General features: G+C 43.1%; 1 protein-coding gene across 2 annotated transcripts in view; it reads left to right on the forward strand.

Annotated features, from left to right (window-relative positions):
* PLXNA4 (plexin A4) overlaps positions 1–22,923 on the forward strand; it is a 441,339-nt gene that overhangs the window by 271,278 nt on the left and 147,138 nt on the right. For both annotated transcript variants that reach the window (XM_085213222.1, XM_085213155.1), the window contains one exon: positions 16,915–17,015. In XM_085213222.1, the coding sequence (XP_085069348.1) occupies positions 16,915–17,015 (101 nt within the window). The remainder of the gene's footprint in view (positions 1–16,914; positions 17,016–22,923) is intronic.

Below are 22,923 nucleotides of genomic sequence, written 5' to 3' on the forward strand. Positions count from 1 at the left end.
ACATCTTCCATAGGTAAATTTCTTCATGCTATGACTTTCCTCCTACCACGTAATGGAAGAGGTTTCCATCAAGATGGAATCATTTCTGATACAGGAGTCCTGTCCTGCCTTCGTTTTACATCAATGCTGCAAAATCTCCCAATTAATTAACATTTTTCTCTAAAACTTTTCCTAATCCATCTTCAATGCTGACTTCATTATATCTCTCAATTGGAGTTTATGAAAAATTTCCAGAAAAAATGGTGAAGTATGAGAACAGGCTGTCCAAGGAAGTATCACCTCCCAGAAGGTGTTCAAGAAAAGGGCAGATGTAGCACTGAGGGACATGGTTTAGTGGGCATGGTGGGGATGGGTTGATGGTTGGGCTGGATGATCTTAGTGGTCTTTCCAACCTTAATAATCCTATGATTCTATATGCTCTCCTAGTGTCACAAACCTCACTATATCATTCTTCAGATTTCTCTAGGAAGGAATGCTGATGTTGGTCTGTTCCCTCCTTCCATGACATGAAAACAGGCAGAGAAGCTTGCCTGCTCTGACCAAGATGTCTCCAGCCCAGAAACAATTTTTTTATTAATATTGAGTGATGAACACATAGCAGAGAGCTTCAAAAGAAACACAAAACAGTGACGTACTCTCCATTTTCAGCTATCAGTGGTTCAGGATGGCAGGAACCAGGGATGAACTCCTTTCTTTTTAAATAAGCTGTCCACGACTTCAGTCTTCATTTTCTTTGCCAGTCTGTTTGCTCTGTATGACCAACCACCTGTATGGAAATGGTTTTATTCTCTTCTTGATGTTGCTTAGAAACACTGAAACCCCAGGAGATCTGGAGACTGGTGCACAAAGAGATTTCCTATAGCATCTACAAGTTGTCAGTGGATAACATCAGAGCTATTAGAGCACAGTTAGTTTTATAAACCCTTTTCTTTCATGTGTTCAAATCTCCTATCATTTCCCAGCTTTTTCCTGCAGATGAGTTATTAAACCCTGTCCCTGAAACAGACAGGCATTTTTAATGGGCATGAATAGGTCACTAGTCCCATTGGCAACTTCACTTTACTAACTAATGTTTTGTGTTGTATCTTGCTCCTGGGAGAGGATATTGCCCTCACTTTACAGCAATTCCAGAGTGGTACTTTACAGGTGGGACTGGTTATCAGTTCCCTGAGCCCAAACTCCCACAGGTGACGTGAGCTTGTGGCTGTGGTAGCGCAAGCATGGCCACCAAGACTTGAGTTTCTAGTCCTTAAAAAGAAGTAGGAATTGCAGTGGATTGATGAAAACAAAATGAAAAAAGGTAAAAATGAAGAACAGTTCATTAAGGGTAGAATTGCATTCTGATCCCATCTCTTTCACAGTCAGTTGTCAGTTGGTTTTGTCCCGAGCTTATCAGCAGCTGGCAGCTAGAAGAGCTGAGGGATGCTCAGGGAATTTGGCTTTGTTTAGCAGGCTTGGGATTGCTCTATCTACTAGTAGATGTTTTGATTTCCCTCTCATTACTGGACAGTTTGAAGAGCATCTCTCAATCTCCTTTTCTTCTGCTTGCCTCCTGAATTCATGATGGGAAGAATAAATTGTCCTCATTCACCACTTTTGCCACTGACAGCATGAAGCTATTTTGGCCTTCTGTGGTCTGTAATGGAGGCAATGATTTCCCAAACAATCACAGAACAGCTTTTGCAGCAGAAAGATCTCTAGCAGTTTCCCCAGACTTCTGTTTATTAATGGTTGTCATAAATATGTTTATCCAAATGATGATCTATTGTGTAAGACAGTTCTATTTCAGATCCTTCACCCTTTAACGACTTGGGTCTGAGTTTCTGCTCACATCCTACATCTGCATCTCTCCTGGATAAACTGCAACTGGAGATATTTTGAGTATAATTCTCTTTTTTTCTTTTTTTTTTTTTTTTTTTGCTCCAAAACTAGCTCAGCATTTCTCAGTTCAGAACTACAGCTTGCAAATTGCTGGAGGTCTTCTATTCTCTCTCTGCTCTGCTGAGCCTAATAACAGTCCCTTGCAAAATGTCAGTGCTCGATGAATTGAATTCTGTGAATCAGTGTTTCCTGATGCAGTTTTCTCCTGTTGGTTTTTTTCCAGCCATCCCAGACCACAGCTGGTCCTGCATCTCAGACCTCGCAGTGGGCACTGGCCGTGACTCTGCAGGGTCCATACGGGTCTACATGATTTAGTGGGCAGTATTGGTGGTAGGTGGACAGTTGGACTGATTGATTCTGTGATTCTGTGACTCTGTACAGAGGACAAGTTTTGTAGGATAATGAATAAGGTGGTTATTTATTTTCCTCTTCAGGACTTTGTTGTAAACAAAGCACTCATAAAAATTTGCCCGCAAATGTAGAAAAAAACCCACAATTTTTGAATGCAAATCTTTATTCTGAGTTTAAATTAAAACAAACCAAAAGCATGTTGACCTAGAGGTTTGGAAGAAATTTTAACTTAAGTGGTCCCAACTACAGTTCTTCAGGTTATAAACCAGTCTGTAGGTATTACAGAACATGGAGATACCTCACACATGAGTTTGACTTTTGCAGGATATTTGCTCCTTTTCTGAAACATCTCATTCACTTGATAACAGAAGTAGGAGACCAAGAGGGATGTATATGAGGTTTTATTAAGACTGTCAATTCCCAATTAATTAAGGAAGTATTCTATATAAACTGAACATCTAACTCATTCTTTAATCCCAGTTATTTTGTCAAAGCAATGTCTGAGTTAGTTTTCATTGCTAAAAAGCACTCCTGGGCATCTGCTGCCTGGCTGTGTGATGATGAGGTAGCTGGTGGCCTTTAGCTCTGCTTTTTGCTGCATCCATCTCATCATTCAATGAATAAACCATCTGACAAATGGAGATGTCAACAAAAAGGCTAATATTTTTTACAAGCTAGATGGATCTCTATTTAGTTGCCATTTTGTAGCAGTCAAACAGTCCTATTAGGAGTTTGCCAGTTTCTAGGTTGACTAATTGATCTCCATGCTATCCTTTTCAAGAAGAGCCATGCATCAGCTTCTACTTGACAAATGATACAACTGACAAAAAGAATCACAAATAAATTCAGGGGAGCAGAAGAGGTAATACTAAAGTATGACTTAATTCTCTATTGAAGTAGGATTTTATAACAAATCAATTCTTCTGATTCTTTTACAAAAAGAGGAAGATTTCTGCAGAAAACTGTTACGGAGGAAGACGTTGAATCAATTTAATTTTTATTCAAAAATGAAAGAATTTTGATTGATTTTCATAAGATACTTTGATTTCAAATTTAAGAATTTATCAGCAGTCAAATAGCAGGTAGGAATCATCAGTGGCAGTCTCAATTCCCTCTACAAGGAATTTAAATATAGAAACCTTCTCACTAATTGCCTAACTGAGAAGGTTTAGGATTCTTGTTAGCCACGGGATATAAAAAAATAACATTACCACAATTGCAGTAACACAAAAAATGCAGTAGGAAAAAAAAAAAAAAACTGAAAAGGAAACAGCATTTTAAATGATTGAGGGATCATGAATTCAGCATGAAAACAACAAGATCTGCTGTGATAGGACAAGGGGAAAAGGTTTCAAAGTAAAAGAGGGAAAAGAGGGAAGTTTCAGGGCATCTATCCAAGATCTTGGAGCAAATCAGCAGGAGAGGATCGGGGGTTCTTTTGAAGCCATGCTACCTGGGCCAATCTGATTGGAATTCAATTAGTTAATCTTAGCTTGGTAAATCCCATTTAGAACACTAATTAACATCCTCATCTTTCCCAGCTTGTCAGTGTCACAGATGCTCTAGATCTGCAATGCAGCACAAAACAGCAGAAAATCCAAACTGATGCACAATCACTTGATGGTGCTGGAATAGTCATTTCATTGCAATTTACCTTAAAAGCCTGTACTGTCAATAATTTCCAAAAGTTCCAAAAAAAAACTCAGGAAAAATAGCTTACGTGGAAAAGGGAACCCTAACACAGCAAACTAATTGCTGAAACATTCATGCATCAGCGGAAAACAAAACACATTTAGAATGATTATAAACTTCATTTCCACTGTTCGTGGGGCTAATCTAGAAGTTGCAATTCTTTCTTGTCTTGCAGATACAGCAATTACAGTAGCAGTCCCATTATGGGTTCGGTCATTGGGTCAGGCAGCTTATCTTTCGAAATCTAAATCCTGATGGAGAAAATGTAGTTTAAAGCTGAGCAAGACGAAACCCATCTGCAATTGTAATAATAATAATAAAAAGTTTACATTTCACATAAGGTCGGTATGCCTTGCTAAGCTCTTTTCAGCATAGGCTGACAATTATTGTTGAAACTGTTTGGCGACTACTTATAAATTCATAGATCTGAAAGCAAGAGGAAACCGGCGTGATTGTGTGATGTCATCTGCATAACTCAGGTCATGGACTTGCTCAGGGAGGTGTCTGCTCTGAGCCCAACTTGGCAATGCTGCATATCTTTTAGGAAAATAAACCATCAGTGCTAAATGTTTCCAGGGATTCAGCACATGTCTTTCTAAACATCTACCATTAAGCAATGGGCAGTCCACCTAGTCCCAGAGCCTCACAACATCCTTGTGAGATGCAGAGATGCTCTCATCAAGTGGAAAAAAAAAACAACAAACAAGTGGCCCAGATTCATTCTACCTCCTGTATAGTCACACAAGGCTTCTTTCATAAGCAATGGAGAAAAATAGTCCTGAATGGTGTTCCTCATAGAACACTGAGTTGGAAGAGAGCCTTAAAGGCCATCTGGTCCAACTCCCCTGTGATAAACAGGGACACCCACAGCTTGATCAGGTGTTCAGAGCCTCATCCAGCCTCACCTTGGATGTCTTCAGGAATGGGGCATCCATCACCTCTCTGGGCAACCTGTGTCAGTGCCTCACCACCCTTATTATATTTTTCCTGTCCCTGTCAGAGATTCTCAGGCAATATAAACTGCAGGTAAAATGAGCTGTTCAGATGTGGGTCTCTGGACAGAGAAGGACTGGATCTGTGCTCCTACCTGGCTGAGCTTCCTTCCTTTTCAAATGTTCTTTCTCCAAAGCAATAAATGAGGTCTCCAGTCAGAGAAAGGTGTTTGGAGATGCTGATTCTGGAGAAATGTGTGAAATAAGAACTAAAATGAATACGGAATATCACAGGGATGCCTGTTCCTGGAAGAGGGAGTGTAATCCTCAGGGAATAGAGGTAATGTTGTTCCTCCAGAATGTACATTATTGCTGGGCAGACAGAAAGACAGATAGGTATCAGAGAGGACTCAGTGATCCTTGTGAGTTCCTTCCTACTATTTAGAAATAGAGAATAGATAGTTTAAAGGTAGTATAACTTCTCATGCCAACAAAGACATAGTGCTGGACCTTAGGACAGTTACTTCAGGGCTAGGACTATCTTTCGTCTGATCCTTGATGCTTTTTGATCCCTGTCCCCTCCCTGAATAGCTATGAGGTTTTCAGGTGAAAAGTGCTGTTCAAGAAAAGGAAGAGTAAAGGGGAGAAATGAAGAAATCACTGCTATTGCTATCAGAATCATAGCATCATAGAATCATAGAATGGCATAGGTTGGAAGGTACCTTAAAGCCCATCTAATTCCAACCCTCCTACCATGGGCTGGTTGCTCCCCACTAGATCAGATTGCCTGGGATCTCATCCAACCTGGCCTTAAACATGGACAGGGATGGAGCATCCACAGCTTCCCTGGGCAGCCTGTGCCAGTGCCTCACCACCCTCTGAGTAAAGAATTTCTTCCTAACAACTAACCTAAATCTCCTCTCTTGTAGTTTAAAACCATTCATCCTTGTCCTGTCGCTGTTAGCCCGTGCAAAAAGCCAGTCCCCCTCCTGCTTATCAGCTCCCTGCAAGTTCTTGAAGGCTGCAATGAGTGAGCTCAGACATTGCCTGGCTGGAGATGTGGAGCTACCCTGGGAGCAAGGAGGACTTTGCTGTCCCAGCTGCACAGCACATCTTGTGTTTCAGAGAGGCTCTCCAAGGATCTGACCCTACTCTTTGCTCTTGTTTCTTTCCCCTTACATTGTGTGCCAAACAGGCCTCCCTTCTTTATGAACAGGGACAAAAGAATTGTTTGGGGATTTTTTTTTTTTTTTTTTTTTTTTCCCTTCACGGCATGGTGTGCACTGTGTAATGCACCCGAGCAAGTTCCCCAGCTCAAATCATATTGTGTGCTTTTGTAAGAGATGTCTGAAAGGGGGGCAGGTGTAATTGGAGACCTGAAGCTAGGGTGGCTTTGATCTTGGATGCAGAGGGCTCCTTTAAGATGCTTCAGTGCGTTAATCCCACTCCCTTTCAAGATGCCAGTTTGGAAACCACCTGGATGGAGCTGGCAGAGGCTTTATGGGGTCTCTTGGGTCTCCGTGCTTTATGCATGGGCCAGCTGGCAGTGTTCATACAGCAGCCGTCCAACACTGTCACCCCATAGCCCCGGTCCTTGACCCCCCCCAGGCAGCACTCCTGCTCAGCAGCAGCTTTTGTAAGTTCAGTGCTTGGCAGCTGGGAGCTGAAATGAGATCTCTGCTTCCTACGGTACCTAAACAGTACTGAGGAGTGTTGAAGGCCTTAAATCAGATTTGAATCAATTATCCGCGGGGACAAAAGTTCTGTTTTTCTACAGAGCCTCATGCCATGTGGATGCTGTTTATGTCTTTGCATTCAAAGGAAGGTGCAGTGTGACTTTCAACTTCTGCCTTGGCTGGAGGAAAAGATATGAAAAAAATATGAAAAAAATTAAAGGAGCACAAAAGGCAAATGAGCCATTGCACAATTCATGCAAATGCCTGAATTCAGAGTAATCACCAGGAGGCAACAGAAAGGAGGACCCATGCATGCTTTGGGATGCTGACAAAGCCAGCTGCATTAGTGCTGCTGTACCTCTGTGATGTCTGTAGTCACACACATCTCAGCCTCAGGAAACATGTCTAATAATCCCACAAGTTTCCAGTTTTTCAGGTTCTTCATCGAGGAGCTTTAGCCACGTGTACAGCAGTGACATACAAGCACTGGATAGTGCATGGCTCCTTTTTGCCCAACTGAGACCAGTAATGCCCCATATCAAATGTCCTGGGGACAACATGCATAACTTAGGTGCAGCACTGAGACACTCCTGCTTTAGTAATCCATAGAATCATAGAATGGCCTGGTTTAAAAAGGACCACAATGACCATGTAGTTTCAACCCCTCTTCTATGTGCAGGTTTGCCAACCACCAGACCAGGCTGCCCAGAGCCACATCCAGCCTGGCCTTGAATGCTTTCAGGGATGGGACATCCACAGCCTCCTTGGTCAGCCTGTTCCAGTACATCACCACCCTCTGAGCGAAAGATTTGTGGTGGTTATAAGGGGTATTAATCGGTATCAAGTATTAAAGTCCCTGGTCTGAAGTTTGAAACTTGTCATACTTGCTCTCAAATTAGGCCAAATGGCCATTGAGTGAGGATCTTTTTTTATGAAAAGCATGTTTTTTTTCATTCTTTAAGAAAATAATTAAGTTTTATTGTGTGATTTTCCTGCCTTTGCCTTCCAAACCACGATTGAGACACAGCCTATTCCCATTAAAAAAAAGAAGATAAAAATAGCAAAAAGGGCCTGAGGGTTTTCCCAGAAGTGTTCTCCAGGGATCAGTATTGGGCCCAAAGCTATTGAAAATGTTCATGAATGAGCAGGAAGTTTGTATTAAACGCTGCAGATAAAATATTCAGTGGTGCAGTGATTAGCTCAGCATTAACGATGATGGTGAGGACAGAGAGATTCAGTGTCTTCAGCATCCTCAAACAAAACAAATGCAAACTTCTCTGTCTCCTAAGAAGGAATGTAGGTCAGGCTGGAAAGCGGGAGCTGTGTCCTAGAAAGCAGTGACTGAGATGGATGAGTGGATCAGTTGCCTGATATCCTCACATAGAGTTTCTCCTGGTCCTTGGCAGAAATGTTCTGATACCATCCTGACTCTGGGCAGCCTGGTGTAGTGGTTTGCAACCCTGTCTATAGTAGGGGGGTTGAAACTAGATGATCTTTGAGGTCCTTTTCAACCCAGGCCATTCTACGATTCTATGATGTATAGGGGGATGACAACAGATGATCTAAATATCCCTTCTGACCTTAAATGTTATGCATTTATACGATCCCTGAATCAGATGTCCTTGAACTTTCATTTTACGACAGGACAAATGTCTGAGAAAGCTGGAAAAACATGTGTAGTGCTTGCAATGCTGGGTTATGCCATTAACCCTTTGAAATATGGACACTGAAGGATGGGATATGGCAACCCTCATTGCATTTAGTAGAAATGTTGCATCTCCTTGAAATAAAATGCTGCAGAGAAGGAGCTGGGCTTTGCTAGGAACTTCTTTTCACTTACTCCGCTTTGAAACAAACAGCAGAGACATATGAAGGCAAATAGATGTGGCCCAAAGTAGTTGCCCACGTCTCTGCTTGGTAATTGCCTTTTTGGCAGCACTAATTACCATCCAAACCTCAGAAGTGCTCTGTGCTCTCACAGGCGTCAGCTGAGCAGTAAGCTCTGTCTGGTTTTCTCTCACTTATTAAATTGAGACACGCATTTAAGGGCTTGGGAACAGCCTGCTTTACATTTCCTTCCTGGATCTTGACTGAAACACTCATTAAAGCCATCGGTGGTGAATGCTCTGCAGAGGTATTATAATAACTTTGGAAAATCCCAAATCTGCGTCTCTCAAGTTTGCTGCAGCCCAGGGTGAGCTGCAAGCAGGGGTTATCATGGCTCTCCCTGTGTCAGATCTTAAGTTTTTGGTTTGCAGATTAACCAGCGTGACCTCATAATTCTTCAGCTGATCTTATCACTTCAACTGATGCTGCCTGTGGCAGGCAGTGGAGCTTGTGTCAGCTGAGATTTGATGGCACTACGTGGAGCATTACTTAAAAAGGGAGAGGAGGCAGTGATGAGAAGAGAGAGGTTGAAGGAGGGTATATGTGAGGGTGTCTGGGAATAAAACAAATGCTCCATTTCATGGCTGGGAGAGAAGCTGTTCTTATTTTTCCTTTAGCACCATATGGCAATGGCTGAAGATAAGGAATGAGGCTATGTGGGCTATTCCTGCCAACCAATACAGTTGTTTTGTGTTATTATATATATGCTATCATGAGAGATTTTAAGTCTGACCACAGCTGAGGAAAAGGCAGTTTTTCAAATTGTCTTCAACACTCTCTATAGCTTGACTGTGCTTTTAGGGGTAGGATAATCCTATAATTCTAGAGTCATAGAATATTCTCAGTGGGATGGGACCCGTAAGGATCATCAAGTCCAACTCATCCTGCACCAGAGGACAAAAGTCTATCCTTTTGTTTTCCAATTTACTGTCTGAAACACTTGATTGTGGGATAAGGAAAAGAAGGCAGCATGGATCTGAAACAACCTGGACTTGTTAGGGAGAAATGCAGGCTGAACATGGCAGGTAAAGCAAGTTGGCCTTGTTTACCAGAGAATTGCCTGGAGAAGCTGTGGATGCCCCATCCCTGTAGGTTTTCAAGACCAAGTTGGATGGGATCTTGAGCAGCCTGATCTGGTGGTGAGCAACCCTGCCCACAGCAGAGAGGTTGGAACTGGGTGATCTTTGAGGTCCCTTCCAACCTAAGTCATTCTGTGAGTTTATATGATTCTAACTGATGGCTTGCTGTTTGGTAAGAAGGTGAGGGTTTCATCAGGCTTGGGTAAAATCGCCTGACACTGTTTCCACACCTGTGAACTGAAGAACTGCTGTTCTCATGAGGGGCAAGGACTCCTACTGAATGTACTGCTTTATGGAGAAAGTACAGCAGCATGCTGACAAAGTGAACTGCTGCTCTCCCAGTTGAGGATGAATTTAGTATTGCTGTTAAGGAAGAACAAGAGCGAATACAGAGGAACACTGTAGGAGATATAGCACTGAAACATATGGACATGTGCTCTTCAAATTCCAGGTTGTTGTCAATATTGCAATAGGATGGCAACAGAATGGTATGTCTGTGATTTCTCTTGAAGCACTGATGCTTTTGGGAGAAGGCATGGTGGACCTCCTTGAAGAAGGGACTGTTCAGGACGTGTGCTGAGCAGTTGTGATGGGGCGACCTAAGAAACTGACAAGCCTTTAAGGACTGAGATACTCTATGCTATCCTGCTGTCTATTTCTTTGTAAATAAAACCAGAACACAGAGCAGGAATGAGCTTGGACATAGCAAAACATGAGGGCTGTGTTTACAGAAAGGATGGTGAAAAGCACTCATTTAAATGTATTCTGTGTCATCACACAGAATCTTTTGGATTCCTGGAAGTTTTCTAGCTGTGCAACATTGTGGAGTTCTTTTACTGCTCTTTTGGTGATTAAAGAAAATGTGTTTCACACAGTGATTAATAATTCTGGTCCTGCAACTGGGAAGAGGGGAGAGCTCAGCATGTTTGGGGACAGTTTGCAGTGAAAAGATTGGACGAATAGAAAGTTAAGTTTGGCAATGATGTGAGATTCACCTCACCCAGAATTCACCTTGTATGTTGTAAATGACTCAATTTGACCTGGTTGTCTAGCCTCTTTTATGTTCAGTGAACAGACATAGGTACATCCAGGGCATGATTTATCTTATCCCTGGGAAGGCATCTAAAACAAATCAGACAAATCCTGTCCTGTAGAGTCCCTCAACTGACAGACCCTGAGCTTTTAGCCTAGGTGTGACACTGCAGATGGACTTTGGTGAGAGAGAGCAACCCTTGCTTTGCATATGTCTTGTGCCAAAGATTTATTGTCTTGATGGGTCCAGCATGCTTCACATACACAATCTCAAAGTTGGCTTTTTTGATCCTGCTATAAGGCAGGGTCCTGCCAAAGAAGGCATGGGGAAGAGGAAGGCAAGGGGTGCAATGAAAATTTCACTACTGTAAGAGTAATCAATAGTGAACTCATCGTGAGAACGTCTAATAGGAACAGACATCTCTCAGCCTCACCCCAAAAATTGCTGGGGCTTTTGGAACATATTGGCCACGGGCACTAAATCTTTCTGTATCTCATCTTGCTTTTGCTTTGCCTCTGTGTCAGTGGGCTGTAGGTGTGGCTGGAGTTTTGCTCTGGAAATGCTGTATGGAATTCTTTGCCAAAAACATTCAGGACAACTCAAGGGAGAGAAGGGGAGGGGTGGAGGAGCAGCACAAACACAGCTATAGGGAGGAAGCCCTTTGTGAACAAGCATATTTGGACAGGTAATTTACCTTGCCATGCAGGGGGACATTGACCCCCAGTTTAATTATTGTGTCATTTGTCCTTGACAGCTACTGCTGCTCCCAATTAACTCTCCTTAATTAAAGCCTCCAGTTTTCCAAGTATGTAAGCACGGATTTACTGGGAAGAGTGTTACGATGAAGACAAAGAGCTTGTGAGTGTCTGATGAGAAATGACATTCCATGTCCCCAGAGGGACTGCAAGTTATTTACTCATCATGCTAGTGTGACAGGCTGGAATCAAACTCAGAGCCTCGCTTTTGTCCCCACAGGAGCATCTCTTTCCTCTCCCACCAGCTTCACAATCATATACATGAACACATCTCCTATTTCTTGCCAGTCTAAGACATGCTTCCCTGGTCTTTTCTTTTCTGTGTTTCTGCTTTTTGCTGAGTTTGCAGTCAGAGGTGCAAGAGTTTGACCAAAACAGAAGAATTCAAGGTCCCTTTGTCCACAGCTCAGGCCATATTAAAACTGGCATCCTGGGATGCCCCACGTGTAGCCAAATATCCCGGGTAACTTTGTTAAGGCTGCAGAATCTGGATCCACCAGTGGTCTCTTAGGTGGTTTTTTGTCTTGCTCTGTTTAATAAATGGTATTATCATGAATACTCGATTCAAGACTTTGAAATCAAATAAGCTCCTCTCTTAATCTTGCTGCAGTTTTTTGGGGCTGGCTGAGTCTTGAAAGATAGCAGCATTCACAGAACCCGCATAGCTTAAAATAGTCACTGTTCAGTGTTTTGGAAATGTATCTTTTGACTGTTGGGAAGGAAATTGGCTACTTAAGATGCCTTTTTGTACATTTAAATTAACTTAGTCCATCAGACTGAATAAATCCTGATGCTGTATTAACATCCAATTATAACAGAAGAGATTGAGCAGTGATTCATGTTTTGACCAGAATGTTGGCAGTTTAAGGGACAAAAAAAAAAAAAAAAAAAAAAAAAAAAAGTATATTGAAATAAAAAAGTCAAAAATGGGAGCCAGAAAATTATGACTGAGCACATAGCAGGAGCTTTTGTGAATATATAATGGCAGAAGTGAGAGCCAAATTTCTAACAGGATTAACTGTTACTGTCTGACAGATCCAAAATCTCAATCACTTTGTTTTAAATGACTTTCTGAAGCTCATTCATACTAAAAGTAGAGGGTAAAAGCAAGGCTGGGAGCTACAGAAGCTGCAGTTAAGCTGGATCAGAGGTGAGGATGGCCCTGGTGTTGTGCAAAAAGCCCGTAAGTCATATATAGCAGGTGAGCTCTAAACTATACAGCAGTCTGCAGGTTTGCCAGATTTTTTGAGGTGTCCTTGGGAACCAGAAACACATGAATGATTTCTTTGAGGACTTCTGAATGGATGAGTTGGCGAAGTGAAGTATTTGTTCCAATCCTGCTGCAGCTGAGGCAGCTAGATGTGCTCACTGTTTTCTTGCTGCCCTTGAGAAGGATGTCATATCCATTTGTCTGACCCAGACACTGGGATTGCATCTCGTTCTGTAAGTAGTGGGGAGGATAGATGGTCTCCAGTGTGCTATGGACAAGGGCTTGGAAGCACAGCAGCTCATAGGTGTCCATCAGCTGTGTGAACAGGGATCTTTAGGAGATTTAACTTAATCTCTTCAACATTTTGAAGCAACTAATATCTAAGTAGTTTTTACTTAATAACTTGTTATTCAATAATCAACTTATTCATGGACTTCTTGCATGACCTTGGCCAGATGCGTTAGGCTTACATTTTCAAAGCTTCCTTCAGTTGCATGAGACCTCACTTGCAGCGGTGGCTCTCATGGATAAAATGGGAATATGTGCCACATCACTATAGGCTATAAGCCCTTAGAACAACAGCAGTCTCTTACCACATCCAAATTTTGCTAGAGCAAAGTGAGGCCAAAATATCAGTTAAACGGTGACCACTGCAGGAATACAAATGTCTCCAAGCTGGCTCTTAGAGCACCAAAATGAAGGACATTTTGCTTTTGTTAATCCTCTGTCTGCTGAGACCCTGATAATATTTGCTGCAGAACGTTGAATCAAAGTTTCACTGATGAAAGATCAGATGTAGGGATCTCCACTGAGGGTAGGAAACGAGCTTGAAATGCTTGTTAGACATTCCAAGGATGAAAAATGGGGGGAAGGAGCAATCACACTATGATTTGCAATCGAGATTTCAACATTCAGTGTTGTCCAGTCTCTTCATCCTTACAAAAAATGGCAAGGCAACCATACTTGAGAGGTTGCACAGACTTTCCTTTTCCAGATATCTTAGGGGAAGCATAAAAAGCTGACTGCTCCCAAGGGGCATGGTCAGTTCTCAAAACTTTCAACTTGAAAAGCTGAGCTGAATTAATTACAGTTTATGTTCCAAAGGAAAATGAGACCTCTGATGTGCCTTATTTGCTTGATGTTCTTTCTCCTTTCAGCTGATGACCCCTAGGCGGCTTCCCTTTCACTTGCAGCTTCTTTGTTTTTTATAGTCTCTTCCTTTATTAATTAGAAGGTGCGACACTTACAGCCCAAGACATTTACCAGCATGGTACAATTTTAATTAGTTTCACCATAAAGCTACTTGAGGTGAACTCATAAAAGATCTTATATATAGCAAAAAATAACATGCAGCAATCCAAATGGTGACACAGGACACTCACGACTTCGGCTTCTCAAGACTTGGGGTAAGGATGGGGCTTGCTGTAAGCTCACACTGCCATAGCTGTGCTCTTTGGGACAGAGACACAAGCAATGTGTGTTCCTGCACACACAACACACTAACTGTATCCTATGGAAAATTACTCTAAGTACACAGACAAAGAAGTTTGTCTTCGATGAAGATCTCTGTTCCCAGTAGGTGCTTTCTGCCTCAGAGAGGAGCTTGGATATCCTTTGATGGCTAATTAAATAATAATAACAATAAAACCTACTGAGACAGCTTTTTATCCACTCTTTTTGTAGCAATTTGCAACGAAATTGTAGATTTCTGTCCTCTAGGACTTCACTCTTGTTCATATGTCAGAGTCACAAGTGGATTCTGACTCACAGCTTTCAAATCTAACATCACTACATTCTAGCAAAGCACATGTTTTGAACTCTATAACCAGAACTCACTTCTGTAAGGCATATGTAAACTAGCTCAGAAGCTGAGCTCTGAAAAAATTAGTTACAGCTAATGAGGATAAATTGTGCAGCACCATATGTTAAACCAAGGATAGTTTGGATAGCCATTACCAACTGTATTCTTTCTAATTACGAGGTGGAGATTACACAATCGATTACATCTGGATTAAGGAAGGGCAGATTTGCAGTCTTTCAAAGCTGAACTATCTGCCTCTTCTTCAAGTACTCTGATGTTCACAGTGGAGATGTGTTCAAGCTAGATGTAACACAGTAAAAATAAGTACATTTTTCCCAGGTGGAGCTAACAGGTGGTGAAGATCAACATACAAATAATAAGGTCTCCACCCCTTGTTATCTTCTTATTGAAGTTGTATGACTTTTTGAAAGTTGAACTGTAAGATAAGATATATTTTTGAGGTAAATATAAGTCTAATTGGACAAAATCTTCAAGCGTATAGAAATTTATATTTGATGAACTGACGATTCCTTCTTGACCTAAAGTCTGCACCTAAAGGAATGTGGAGCTGTTGCATCCAAGCCCAAGTCATCTTGCCTTTGAAAACTTCTTGATACTTACAGAAGTTAGAATGACTTGATAAGCTGTTCTGATTTTCCCATTTTCATTGCTCCATGATCTGTTCTGATTATGATCTTATGTGCGTGGCAGTGGATTGAATTTGAGAAAAGCATTTTTGTGGGTTTTACTTGACATTCACCCTTTGTCCTTAAAAGCTTTAAGCAGCCATCGTTGATTTCCTTGGGTGCCTTGATACGGGCAGTAGTGCAATGGTAAATAGACTCTATCATATTTCTATCTAAAGTTCACTAAAGCTATTGCCAACAGCCAAAGGTAAAATATAAATTTTCAGCTTTTCACATAGACTATGTGAGGTCTGTGTAGGGGTTAGGAAGCCCATTTCTGATAAAAATAGAAAAGATCTCCATAAATATCTGGAATTTGTCCAGAATCTCTTTTTCTTCTTTTTCCTTACCTTCCTCCTGTATATACAGAGCTTTGTGGTGTTCCATTTACAGATGTAATTAGAGTGAATCTTCAGTTCAAATTCCCTTGAATGTTGCACCGAGTAAAAAATTGTCACTAGGATCTAGGTGTATTCCCTTGTCATCTGTCATGAGTAACTGTTCTGCAGTTTACATTTGACAGTTCTCAGTGGTGTTTCGTCAGTATAATATCACACTGTATCATCTGAAGGAATAAACTCTCCCTGATGACATGAGCCAGGGTGAAGGCACTGGCAATTGACTGTGTATTATGGAAGCTTTCTGAAGCTTACTCAGTGGAAAAGAGACTATCAGGTCACTGGGCCCGAATTGTATGTTTGGTTTCAAAAGAAGTAAGGGGCTTAGGAAAGCTAGTAGGAATCAAAAGCCTGTGGTCCGTTAAACAGGAGGTCAGCTAGATGGTCCTTTCTGTCTTTGAAATCTCTGCCTGAAATACTTTAATTAAGAAGGAAGAAAGAATATAGTAAAATGCCTTATTTTGGCAGTGTGTGGGTGTTTTAGGTCAAACTGATACCTTCTGAGCTGCAAAGTCAGGGTAATGGCAAGCTCTGGCACTACCCAGGCTGGTAGCCCCTGGTAGCTGGGAGAAACCTGTCTGGGATGGGGCAACCTTGGGTATGTGTCCAGACTGAAGAGCAGCCCTGAGGAAAGGATGTGGGGATTCTGTACAATGTGTGCCAGCAGTGTGTCCTGGCAGCCAAAAGGGCCAACAGTACCCCAGGGTGCATCAGGCCTGACAGGAGTTTGACTCAGTGATCATTATGTGCTCCTTCCAACTCAGGATATTCTCATTCTATGACTGGTACAACTGACAGTTGGGGTGTGAACCTAGCGCTCTTCTGGGTGCAGTGGAGATGCTCTTTTCCATAGGAAAGAGACAAAGACATCATGAGATCTCAGATTTCGTAAGGAGAAGGAAAGAGATGTGATTTGTAACCACAGTATAGGAGAGCATAGAGATCCAGTTTCACTACCACAGAAGTTAACATGTTTAATTTCCCTGAGGTGCCATGTCACCACAGTTTGCACCCAGGCTGCCTGATTTGCTGAATCCCCATGTAAATGTGATGTAAGGTGAAAAGTGAGAGACCACGTAAAGAGGTCTGGATATCAGGAAAAACTTCTCCAAAGGAGTGGTCAGGCATTGAAGCAGGCTTCCCAGTGAAGTGGTTGAGTCACCATCCCTGGAGATGTTCAGGAAATGTGCAGATATTGTGCTGAAGAACTTGGTTTAGTGGGCAATATTGGTGGTAGGTGGATGGTTGGATTAGGTGATCTTAGAGGTCTTTTCCAACGTTAGTGACTGTATGATTCTATGATTCTGAGAGATCATGATCACAGAGGAGATGCTGATCTGAACAGGATTTACACCATGTTGAATTCTAGAGTAATCTGCAGCCATATCCCTGCATCTGTCTTAGCCCTGCTAAGCTCAGCAGAGATGTCCTTTTCGGGGAAAAGGAGAGGAAGGGTGGCACCTCTGCCAAGTCATTAAGGCCATTGCAATGCCCTACGAAAATCCTGATAATTTGTCCCCTTTCTTTCTGCAGCTCACTCGGGTGCCCGTGGAGTCCTGCAGTCAATACGAGACCTGCAGCGAGTGCTTGGGCTCAGGAGACCCTCACTGTGGGTGGTGTGTGCTTCACAACACGTAAGTACCTGCTGGTGTTTGTCACCATCCCAGCCCTCCTTTGTGCCCAGACAGTCTCCCTCTCCAACCATTCTAGCAGCTGTAAAGAGCTGTCTTGGTCCCTGGCTTAGCCAGATGAACTTAGATGTCACCCAGGCAACTCCAGTTGGGACTCTGGGATTTGATGGGGAAGTCTTTGCTTAATCAATAAACATTTTTTAGCTGAAAATGGAAGAGAAAGGTCAGTAGAGACCGATCAGATCTCCTCAATTGCCACATTCGTAGTGTGCTGACTGCACAGGAAAATACCCATCCACTCTGATGTGTGTTGAATCAAACCCTCCAAGTGCTTCTCTCTGTGTGACAAATACTTTCTTGTTTCCGTATTATGCCAGTTAGGCCCTAGCTAACAGCCAGACTGGAACTTATCTCAGCACCTGCAACTTTCCATTATGGGGCTGAACTTCTTTCACATTCGTCATACTCTCCAGTGCTTTTAGATGGGAATCAGTTCTCTGAGAACACCCAAGGATCTGATCCAAGTTAGATTTCAAGGGGACAGTAAAGCTTCCAACCTCACTGTGGCTTGATGTTAATCCTGAAGTTGAACATTTGTCTTCTGTAGGTCATCTCAGCTGTGCTGGCCTTGCTCATTTGGCTTATCAAGCCATGATGTTGAGCAGAGTTGTCTGTATCCACATCCTCAGGCTTCTCTGCAGCAGGCCAAGAAGAGACCTCATTTCACCGTTACACTATTCTGCAGTGCTGCCCTCTGCAATGCCTCCCAAGGAGCAATGGATCCAAGTGTCCTCAGGATGGGGAGATTAACTAATTGGCTTTGTTTTCTGTAGACTTTCTTAATGATGTTATTGATCTTGAAGTTCCCTCTCTGCGGCCTTCAGTGCCAGTGATCTCCTTTTGCAGAGAGCCCTCTGCCAAAGCCATGCAGAAGGAGGTGTCAGGTTGGCTGAGCTCCTGGCTATGAGTGGCAGAGTGGTCTCATTTGCCAAGAACCTCTCAGCAGAGACAGTGGCTGGAAAGTGCACTGGATCTGTCCAACCAAATGTCTCCAGCTGAGCATTGCTCTGCAGGGTGCTGTCACTCCAAGCCTCAGCATCCTTGGCAGCGATGGATGGTTATTCTGATGGACTTTGCTATTGCAGTGTCTGTCTTTTCCTCTGAATTTACCTCACAACTTTTCCTCTTGCACTGCAAACTCTGCCTGTGGAGAAAGTGATCCAGTTGGAAAGATTCTTTTCTCTACCTCTCCTTTCTGAAGCAGACAAAAAAGGAACAAACTTGTACCATATCCCAACCTTCTGCAGATGCTCATTGTCTTCTGACCCTCAGTCAAAACTGTGACAGTCTGCTTAATTTAAGATAATTCCTAGGTGACCCAGCTCCAGTTTCAAGGGATCCTTGGCAAACTAATCCTGAGCTGTGATCTTATAGTTATGAAGCCCTTCAACCTTCACTCTCAGCGCTGCTGACCCGAGGATATTTTCGACTGATATATAGCTCTATAGTATGTTTCCATTTCATATCTTGCATCCATCCTATGGAGCATTACATGTTGCTAATAGAAGGGCAGTACAGACTGTATGCAAGCATGAATTTGGCCATTGATTGAACTGTAACAATCAATGCTAGATATTTCATCTCCTACCATCCAGGGTCAGTGGCAACAAGCAATCAATACACCCAACTGTAAATTCCCAAAAAGAGAGAAAAGGGGCAGAGACAACTGCAGATTGCCCAGCAACTCGTTGTGAAAGAGTCCAGAAATGTTGTGGCTGGTGATAAGTGAGAATGGCAGCCTTGACTGTACTAGGACAAGAAATCCTCATGCAAACTCAGTCCTTCAAGCAGAAATTTGTCCCCAGAGTCACCCAGATGAGGGTGACAGCAAGGTCCTCAAGTCCTCTTCCATTCGGTCACCTAACCCTTATTTGTAAAACAGTGGCATGGTCATTGAGATGCCTGTGGATTTTTCTGAAGCAATTGGAAAGCAAATGTTTCGGTCCCATTCCTGTCTTTTCCTTCCCCTTTCTTTCCCTTGCAGACAAGAAATCCTATTTCCAGCTCAAGTATGGCAGGGGTTTTCAGTTCAGTCTTGTGTTCCTCTTTGGTCTAAGTTTTTTTTTTTTTTTTTTAATCCTTCTAGATATCCCTAAAAGCAGAGGAACCATCTGCATCCCATTCAGCAATGTTTAGCTGTGCAGGACATTCATTGTAACAGTGCCATAACACTGAGGCCGTTAATAGCTCTTATTTTTGCACATCAAAACCCCTTAACATTCATTAACAGACTTTTCCTCATATGTGATGCTTGGTCAGCAAATCCTGAACAAGGATTTCTGGGGAAGTCTGCCTTAATATTTCCTCTCATGTGTGCTGACCCTTCTCTTTTTCCTCCTAAGTGGAATTTTGGGGCTTGGCTGAATCTAGCTCTACTGATGTGGGAGCTGCTTTTGGGAAGGGCTGAAGGAGGTGTATAGGCTGTCCAAAACCTGGGACAGAATGGGACTGGAAATCAGATCTCCTGTAGGCAAGGCCATTCGTTTCACACTTCTTTCCCCTCCAGTATAAACCATCAGGAGAAACAATGGTGGGCTGGGAAATGACTGAAAACTGTAAGACGAGCACAACATCTCTCCTTTTATTTCTCCCATATGGGTCACTCATACTTTGGGATTCACACTCTAAGGGCTGATGCAGACCCTTTTCACCAGACTCCCATTTCCAAACACATAAGAGGTCTGGGGACACCTGGGGACAGGGTCTGCACCCAGCATCTCATGGCAGAGCTGGGCTGTCTGTGCAAAGGGCTGCGTGCCAGGGCTCAGGAATCGATTTCCTCAGCTCTGCCGTCCTAACCTTACACTTAGAAACTCGAGTCCACTGAGAGAGAAGGAGACAGACAGACCCACAGACGGCTGCAGGAGAGAGGAGGGAGGCATTGATTGGCTTCTGCCTTGAGAAGAGGAGAGCTAATATAGAGCAGGTCACCGGAGCTTTTCATCTCAGTATCTTTAGTCTCAATCTTGTCCCCCTCCTCCCTTTCCTGTTATAGCTCAGCTCCCCTCCTGGTCTCTGTTCAGGACTCTTTAGGCGGCAATGAATCATTTAGTTGGTGTAAATTGAAAATGTGGCACTCAGTTGCTGCATGAGTCTCCAGGGGAGGGTGAGGGGCCAGGGTGGGAGCTGAAGGGAGGGGAGGGTAGTTGAGGAACAAGGCTGAAACGCTAATAGCTGGCATGGAGGCATGTGGTGCCTGGTCACAAGGTCGCAGCAATGTCACCAGCCTGAAGAGTGGGCTGCAGAGAGGGACAAGAGCAGGGCAGTCTCCCCTAAGCCTGAAATGAACTGCAGCATCCTCTGGTCTTACTGGGTGTCCAAAGACACCATTCAGTATTCAAGCACTTGTGAGTCTGCATCTGTGTCCAAACAACAACCCTCCTCTGACTCCCTCCCCTATCACACAGGGGCTGAGAGCAGGGAGGCTCTTAGCCCTCAGGATGGCACAGAGCCTTCTGCAGCTGATGGAGCCCTCATTATCCCTTCGTGATCTACCACCAGCACCAGAGCAGACATGAACAAGTGCTATTCCACATGTGCATGGTGACCACACAAGCTTCAGCCCTGTGTGAAGTCTCTGTGTCATATTTAAGACCCTAGCTGCCCCCCAAAAAATGGATATTCGAGACAAGGAGGCAGCAGTAGTCCTGCAAGGAGAGAGAATTTATAAAGGGAGAAGGCACTGACCTTGCTGGGTGAAGAAGGGACCTGTCCCAGACTCTGTCCTTTTAACTGCCCCTTCTAAATTTTGGTCATGCTGTTTCATTTCATCCTAATTTTGGGATAGAGAATCAAGGAGTGTGCACAAGCTGTCCTTAAGGGAGGATGTAACCTCCAGGCACCAGCCTCCTTCTGCTCTGGGATTTGCCCTTGCTGCTAAGAGGACTCCTTGGCCAGCTGATTATTAGCTGCAAACATACAGGAAAATGGTCCCAAGTTCAGGGAGGATTTGTGCTATTTCACAACTTTTTTTTTTTCTTCCAACTTAAGTTTTTTAATAAGAAATATTTTTAAAGCCATTTTAGAAGAGGATGATACCTTTTGTAATTGGAGAATAATTCATTTATACCTCAGTCATTCTTATTCTGGATTTTTATTCCAGGAGGGAGCAGACCTGGGGTTTGGCTTTGTTATCCACACTCCTCTGCTGTCCTTTGTGTGTCCTTTTGGCACCCAAAAACCTCAGTTAGGGAACCGAGCTGTCTCCATTGGCTTGTACCCCAATTGTACCCCAGCTGAAGAGTGGGTGGCAGGAGATTCCTCTGCTTCTGAAGTGTGGGATTAGGATGGCATGGTTCCTTGTAGTCATCCTCACCTCATGAATGAAGTGATACCAGAGAGTTCTGACATGTGGATTATACCAGCCGCCTTCCTGGATGCCTTTGGTGGATTCTAGGTTGGCTGACTCCAACAACATTTATTACACTGATCTGACCACATATTACCTACATAACTGTGGCAGAGATGGTGGTGTTTATGAAACACTGGAGAAGCCAAATGAGGGTTTTTGGTTTCTCCCGCAAAAGATAAGCCCTGTTTGGAAGGGCTTTGTGCTGTCATCTGGCAATAGAAATATACACTGGTATCTGAGCTCTATGCCCTCTGTGCTCTTCTGTTCTCCTGCTTTTTCCCAGATTCCTTGTAGCTGAAAGGTGCTTCTGTACACAGAAATTACCATGCTCATTCCTGACATGATATGGAAGAAAATGACACTCAAAAAACAGGTTTTCTAGTGGAGGAGGAGGGAGGTTTGTAATCCCTCCTCAGACTCACTGCCTGACCAGGGAAAAAAAAACATTACGAAGTGCAGCTCCCACTGTCTCGTCTCAGCTGGTAACCCGATGCAGTGCTGCTTGCAGAGGCTCATTGATCGTCCCTGGCTTTAACTTTCTTGGTCAAAGTCTTCTGAATCACTAGAGAGGCTCAGGTAACCTAAGCCGCCTACAGATGCTGCAATAAGACCTTTTTTGAAGGGTCTTTTTCTTGCTTGACTGTGACTGACTTTCAGGGAGAAATTGTTTCTTTTGCCCCTTCACCTCCTTTATTTTCCTTTCCAGTCCTTCCCTTCACTTCTGCAGGGGAAGGAATATTTCCTAATTGCTACAGAGGGACAGTGAGATCCGGCAGGGCAGGAGGCTGGAATATTGCACTCAGTCCTGTGCCATCATGAGCTCTAAACAATAGTGGTGATAGTGTAATTTACTGATTCCTGCAGGACCTTGTGATCTTATAGGCGCTCAGCTTTCACTGTAAGAAACCAGGATCTGAGCCGTATTCTCCTATTCTGCTGTTTTGTCCTAAGTTGCAAAATGAAGTGCCCACCGAAAGGCAGTTTTAAGTGCTTTGCATTTACCTGCCGTGATGGGGAAGTCTTGGCTTCCTCCCATGGCTGGGACTTTTTCTATATAGCAAAAGATTTCTGTCTCCTTTCCTGTTTGAACATCATTTTGACATAGGCCAGTTCTGGGAATCAAAGGTCAGTTGTCAGTTGTGGCCTAGGCACATGAGGAGCAAATGATTTCCAATTTAAATCCTTCATTGCCTTGGCAACTTGTAACCAGCTGGGCTGATTTTCCAGATCATAGGGAATCTCAGAGCTGTTGCAAATGTTTGGCATCCCTGTGTATCTGAGATATCTGGGGACATTTATCATTTAGAAGTTGGATTTGATGATCCTTCCAACATATTCTATGATCACTGGAACAGAAGAGTGCTGTTAGTATGTGATGGGGAAAAAGAATAAGTAAAGTGGAAAAAATAATAGCAAGAAATGCAGAATCTTTCATTTTGTTTCATAGTCTCCAGTCAGCAGTGTTAGCAGAGGTGCAGCCATTGATGTTGCTCACTGGTG

This window comes from Meleagris gallopavo, chromosome 1 (assembly GCF_905368555.1).
Source record: "Meleagris gallopavo chromosome 1, MGAL_WU_HG_1.1, whole genome shotgun sequence".
Taxonomy (NCBI): Eukaryota; Metazoa; Chordata; class Aves; order Galliformes; family Phasianidae; genus Meleagris; species Meleagris gallopavo.